The sequence below is a fragment of the Mesitornis unicolor genome, unplaced genomic scaffold (assembly GCF_000695765.1).
Source record: "Mesitornis unicolor isolate BGI_N332 unplaced genomic scaffold, ASM69576v1 scaffold11797, whole genome shotgun sequence".
NCBI lineage: Eukaryota > Metazoa > Chordata > Aves > Mesitornithiformes > Mesitornithidae > Mesitornis > Mesitornis unicolor.
In genome coordinates, this window is record NW_010194369.1 from 446 (window position 1) to 6844 (window position 6399).

Sequence of the window (6399 nt, forward strand, 5' to 3'; positions counted from 1 at the left end):
CTTCTCCACAGCCATAATATCTGATTTTCTACTAGACTTTTAAACTTCAGCTAAGTCACATTTAGAAGCAGTGACAGAAGGACTATGAAAGGATAAAGGAAAGACAACTGCATTAGATGGGGAAGAAAAAAAAAATGTTCTTACTAATTGTTGCTTCCACTGAAGCTTCCTACCCTGGCTGAGAAGACTTTACTTATCATCAGCTGTGGGGGAGAGCTGAAAGGATAAACAGTCATTTCAGTGAGTCATTGATTCCAAGTGCCTGATGACAGAGTGTGTCACAGAAAAGGACACTCACCGTATATAGTGAATTTTCAAGGTGGAGCCTTTATAACTCATTGCTACTGAGCCAAACATCATTTCTCCCAGCATATTGACATCAGAGGCTGGTCTGGTGTACTACACAGACAGGAAGATGGGAAAAGCAAAGTCAATAACTTGGCATACTATTTCAATTTAATATAGTACTATCATGCTATATTTCTGACAGAGAATACAAATAAGTTCTGCTTTTCCATGCAGACTAAGATCCCATGTGGTTCTGACACACTGAGTGCAAGTAAAAACAAGTGCAACTGGAGAATGTACTCTAATTTGCTCACTAGATAGGCATTTTTACCCTTGTTCCACAGGGACCTCCAAAGGCAAGAAAGAAGATAAAAGATATACAGCATTACCAAAGAAATAGCTGTGTTCAGCAACATGCCCATATAACAGTGTGTTTGATGAAACTGTAGGTATTACAGGACTTAGAGTTCCTGTGATCTGGATTTCCAAGCATTAAACTGTCTTCCTGGATCAAATGAGTAAATGTTCTTTCCCTGTCCTTACAGAAAGCTTCTTGGAAACATTTTTTTATTAGAAAACCATTTGTGAAGACTATGTTTCTAAGTATAATCAGACTGATTTCTTATTTTGTTGTAAAGATTGATAATGAATAGCAAATATGGGAAGAAGTTTGTTAATTCTGAAGGAAATCACTTACCTTCTAGTTAAACAGCAATTTTTTTCTCCCTTAATCTATACATGCTTCAGATTACATTTTTGTAGATGAAATGTTCATGTTTTAACTGAGAAACAGCCAAAGTAACTAAAAAAAAAAGGATCTCCTAAAAATTTCATGTTGTACTAAGACAGATTGAAAGGACTCTTAATATAACATGTTCAACAGCTTCTTCAGAACTGATCTGAAGCATAGGTAGACATCTTTCAAAACAAGAATGGTATAGTGCTTTTCATTACCTTCACGAATAATAATGCTATTAAATATCTTCTGTAACTCTTTCAAAGACAAGACCAAGACAGACCAAAAGGTTAAGATGTACCCACATATTCTTACTCTACAACACTAAAAAGACTGAGTAGATATAAATATTCATATATTTATATATATAAATATATAAAAGTATAAATAAAGACAGGGTGGAGAATGGCTCAAGAGCAGTCCTGAGGAGAAGGACTTGGGGGTATCGGGCCATGGAAAACTCAACATGAGTCGGCAATGTGTGGTTGCAGCCCAGAAGGCCAACCACATCCCGGGCCGCATCAAAAGGCAGGTCAAGTGAGGTGATTCTGCCCCTCTACTCTGCTCTTGTGAGACCCCATCTGGAGTACCGCATCCAGTTCTGGGGTCCCCAACATAAGAAAGACATTGAGCTGTTGGAGTGGGTCCAGAGGAGGGCCGCAAAGATGATCAGAGGGCTGGAGCACCCCCACTATGAGGGCCGGCTGAGAGAGTTGGGGCTGTTCAGCCTGGAGAAAAGAAGGCTCCGGGGGGACCTTATTGTGGCCTTCCAGTCCCTGAAGGAGCCTACAGGAAAGCTGGGTAGGGACTTCTTACAAGGGCAGGTCGCAATAGGACAGGGGTCCTATTAAACTGGATGAGGCCAGATTTAGAATTCTGTACTATGTGGGTGGTAAGACACTGGCATAGGTTGCCCAGGGAAATTGTGGATGCCCCCTCCCTGGAGATGTTCAAAGGCAGGTTGGACAAGGCTTTGAGCAACCTGGTCTAGTGGGAGGTGTCCCTGCCCATAGCAAAGGGGTTGGACTGGATGATCTTTAAGGTCCCTTCCAACCTAAACCATTCTATGATATCTCAAGGTTCAGTTGAGAATATACTAGAAGTGTAACTAGGCATTCAATGCATGTAAGTTAAGTCTTTATATATAAACTTCTTCAGTGAGATGGATAAATACATGCAAGTAATGAACATTACCTGATACTTTGATATCTGTTCTTTGATATTTTGCATACAGCTTACTGAGGGACTATGGGGAGAATTATTGTTGCTCCCATTGCTTGCTTGGCAGTTCTTTACAGAAGTCTTTACAGAAGCATCCTCTGCCATTTTCTGTGTCAAAACAGAATAATGTGATGAAAACAATTAAAGCAAACATGAGAACTCCTATCTGTAAACATACCATGGCAAGATTTTTCTTAAAATACAGGTCAGCAACAGTAATAAATATTACTCTTATTTGATTCAAAAAATACATATCAGTTTTAAAAGATTTTTTTTTAAAGGCCACCATCAGAGAAAGTGCAGAACTACTCCCACATTTATGTTATCAGACAAATTTTCACAGCTATCCCACAACAAAGTCATTAGTCAAAGCTCCACTGCAAGAACATTCTCAACTGTTACGAAGTGCTCTGTGTAACATTTGCCAAAGTTTATGTAGATAAAATCTCAGCTTATGGGTTGCTCACAGACCAGTTTTTGTAACCATTTGCACAATTAATCATTCAAATTGCATATAACTTTTTCTCCCCAACTGATCAACAGATTTCTTAAGCAGAAGATCAGCCAGCAAAAACAAGGGCTGAATAATGCACCATTTGATAGTCACCAGGTTATAAAACCTATTTGTTAAAGCTATAAGGGAGCTGTATTAAAAAAAAGGCAAGCAAATGAATGCTTAAATCCAGACAACTGTTTAATTCAAAGTTTACTCTAGAGTCACAACATGTTTTAACAGTATCTTAGAACTGATCGGAAAGGTGTAAAGGAAGTCTCAGAAACACACTAATTATATTAACGCTATTCATACGTGCTTCATAATTAAAGCTGCATTTAAATCACTGGCATTTGCTTAATGAAGTTTTCTTGAACAAAAACCAATCTGTTTCTTGCTTTCTTTAATGGCTGGTGGGTTTTTTTCCAACATGGATATCATTAGATGTCAGTTGAAAGGGCCACATTATTTCAAATATATTTCTCAAATGCACTTAAAATTATTTATATGAAGGGAGAAAAACTGTAACCTTGCAGCAATGAAGACTGCTTAGACAAGTCTTGGGAAGCTTATCTCACACTCTTGAAGTTTTTATATATAAGAAATTCAAGATCCTTTAATGAACATATATTTAATGTGTATTAATGTAAACATGCATTCAGTGCATGTTGAAATGAAGGGATAAGACTCGTTTAGTACCAGCACGATTTACCTCATTGGGAATATGCCTTGGCATAGATCAAGTAGATTTTCTTAAGACGTCAACAAGGTCCATGTAGATAGTTTACAGAAAAAAAAACAAACAACCAGGCAAAAAGAAATAGTAAGAACCTTGATGCTAGTAAGAAGGAGCCACAGCTAAATTTTATATCCCGTATTTTCTACTAATCAAGATGAAAAAGGAACAATAACAGGAAATTAAGAGGAAATAAAAGTAAAATCCAGTATTCCACAAGAAAAAAAACCTAGTTTTTAAGATGAACAAGTTAAATACTACAGTGCAGTAACTGTAGTAAGTTTTACAATACTCAAGTCACAATGACAAATGATGAAATGGGCAGAAGATGCAGAAGAAAAAGAGGAAGACCAAGACAAGAAAAATGGCACAGATCTGTTTTGTTTTGGTTTGTTGTTTTTTTTTTTTTGAAGTTGAGTTTAAACTGCAGCAATAGTACAGCTTCTTTACCAATCTAAAAATAAGCCTATTAGCATTGTTAAAAAAAGTAAAATCCTGGACTACTATATTTTATTCTGTATTTGCACTCCTTTTGTGCAGTTTTTTCTGGCATAGTATTTATGTGTTATTGCTCATCTAATTCCAGTGTGACTGTATCATGTGTTACAAGGGAGGTTATAATCTGTTTTGTCAGTGTTGCATAGAGTTTTTGATAGGACATTTCGTCGTTAACTTCTGGCTTAAAGTATTCAAACAAGCAGAATAAATTGACTATTTAAATGAAGCCAGAATATTTCTTCCTCAGGAGCTGGTGCTTTAAACCAACTTCACAATACAAAGTAACAACCTTGATTTGGATGGGGGCAGGGAAGGCAAGAGCAAGATTAATAGGGCAGTCTGACCCATTTACCCTCTTAAGTAGATGATCAGTCATCAGCTGATGATCCTCATCAGTCTTACTGATTTGGTACAAGGGCATTTTTGCAGTATTACTGAAATAGTGATTGCTGGGTTTTAAGCATCTTCATAAATAATTTCTACAAGTCACAATTATCCATATATAGCTAGTGATTCTACAATAAATTATGCTAGTCTGACAGGCTGAAGCTGCTGCTTATAGAGGCTAAAAAAAAAAACGAAACCAAAACACCAAAAAAACCACCCCCAAAGCAGAATACAACAAAAAAAAAACCCAACCCCAAACCAAACCAACCACAAAACAGAAAATACTACTGGTTTACTTCTTTTAAAATCAACTAAGTTTGCTGGAAGCATTACTCAACAATTTCTGTGTCTGGAGAGCAGCACAGAGAATTTGCATCTTGACAGCATCTACTCCTGCTTCTACATGTGTCACCAAAACTTATGTGGCCATATAGCACCATGCGTCAGTCTTGCACATCATGGCACAGTTAGCATAACTGGAGTTGTTTTAATTCACATAAAGCCAACAACTTTACTAATCTAAACACCACAAGAAGACAAGCATACTTAGAGACAAGCCAGACACCAGTGGAACAGTGGGACTATACAACCAGGGCTAACAACAAAAAGCAATCCCAGGCGACACTAAAAAAGCTGAGAAAATACTCAGTTTAAAGGGGTATAGATTGCTTTGCTTGAAAACAAATCAGGTCTAAGTTGTGAAGTTTCAATACCATATTTACATTATAAATACTAAATACCAGATACGTGTTCATAGGCTTCTTGAAACCTAACACACTCTTGTTGCAACTATTGCAGAATCCAAATCAAGTGAAAGATTGTAAGATTAAGAAGTTGACACAACCATTTTGAAATTCATGCTTTCGGGAAGGGAAACAAAGAGTGGTAGGACAAAAGCAAAATTAGCATTTCATACCTGAGCCACAGCTTCATCAATTTTGCGGACTGCTTTGGAATCAAATAAGACCTGTCTGCCTCTCCTCTCGCAGTCTTGGTAAACTATCAGGCGGATTTCATTCAAGTCAAACTCTGAAGAGGACCAGCTGCAGATGATAAACACAAGATGTTAAAATAGCATGTTTACTTTGCAGGCTTATTTAAGTGAAGAAACAGGTATCTAACAAATACATTTTTTACTCGGCATTTACAGAACTTCAACCAAAAAGAAACTCAAAGGAGCATCTAAGCCAAGCATCACTGATACACAGGCAGGTACAGCCAGACAAACTTTCATCCAACCTTTCTTTAAAATTTTACAGAAATGGAACACAAATCCTTGTGTCAGCAATCTGCTCCAGGGCTTAAATACTCTTAAATTTACTCGCTTCTCAGTACAGAGTCTGGATCATCCTTATTGCAAGGTAGGTATACTATTTTGTGCAGTTCTCTGAGTGGCCATAAAGAAAAACAGATTACTATACTCTTTGCTACAGCCTTTCACAAGCTCAAGGCTTAGACACTCCCTCAACCTTCTCTCCACTACACAACACAAACCCAATTCCTTTTGATCTGTTCTCATCAATACAAGTTATGATTTTTCCAAAGTTTAATTCTTGCAAATGAAAGACAACTTTTATGCTGTTCTACTATTTTTCCCCTTTCTTTTCTGAGATGTTTCAAGGTTTACAAAGCAATCGTAGATTACCAAGACTTGATCTCTGACTACAATGAAACTCATTTAGTAGACGAAACCAAGATACAACTGAGATTCAACCTGAAGAACAAAAACAAAAACAAAAACATCTCTCAAGCCAGAATCTTCCCATTCCTCACAGCACACAATCTGCTTTCTTGTCTATGGCAGGATGCCGAGGAGCACAACTGATCATGGTTGTGATGGCAAAAGACTCCATTTTCTAATTCCAAAGGGAGTCGGTCTGCACATCAGAGCATGGAGGCTTGCTCAGCCTCAGGTTGGGCTACAGAAAACATTTTGTGTTATGTACCTGACTAATGGAAGAAAACCTAGAACTGCATAAAGCAGTGCTCAGTCATATTGCCTCATCCCTGATCTGGATGGACCACACCTACGGGGAAAGA

The 6399-nt window shown here is 37.6% G+C and overlaps 1 protein-coding gene across 1 annotated transcript in view; it reads right to left on the reverse strand.

Annotated features, from left to right (window-relative positions):
- Positions 1-298: 298 nt before the first annotated feature.
- The window catches only part of LOC104543217 (folliculin-interacting protein 2-like), a gene marked incomplete at its 3' end in the record, with an annotated part of 13052 nt that continues 6951 nt past the window's right edge, over positions 299-6399 (reverse strand). The window contains exons 2-4 of the mRNA XM_010187771.1: positions 5276-5402; positions 2219-2353; positions 299-399 (exon numbers count right to left, since the gene is read on the reverse strand). Of these exons, the coding sequence (XP_010186073.1) occupies positions 299-399; positions 2219-2353; positions 5276-5402 (363 nt within the window). The remainder of the gene's footprint in view (positions 400-2218; positions 2354-5275; positions 5403-6399) is intronic.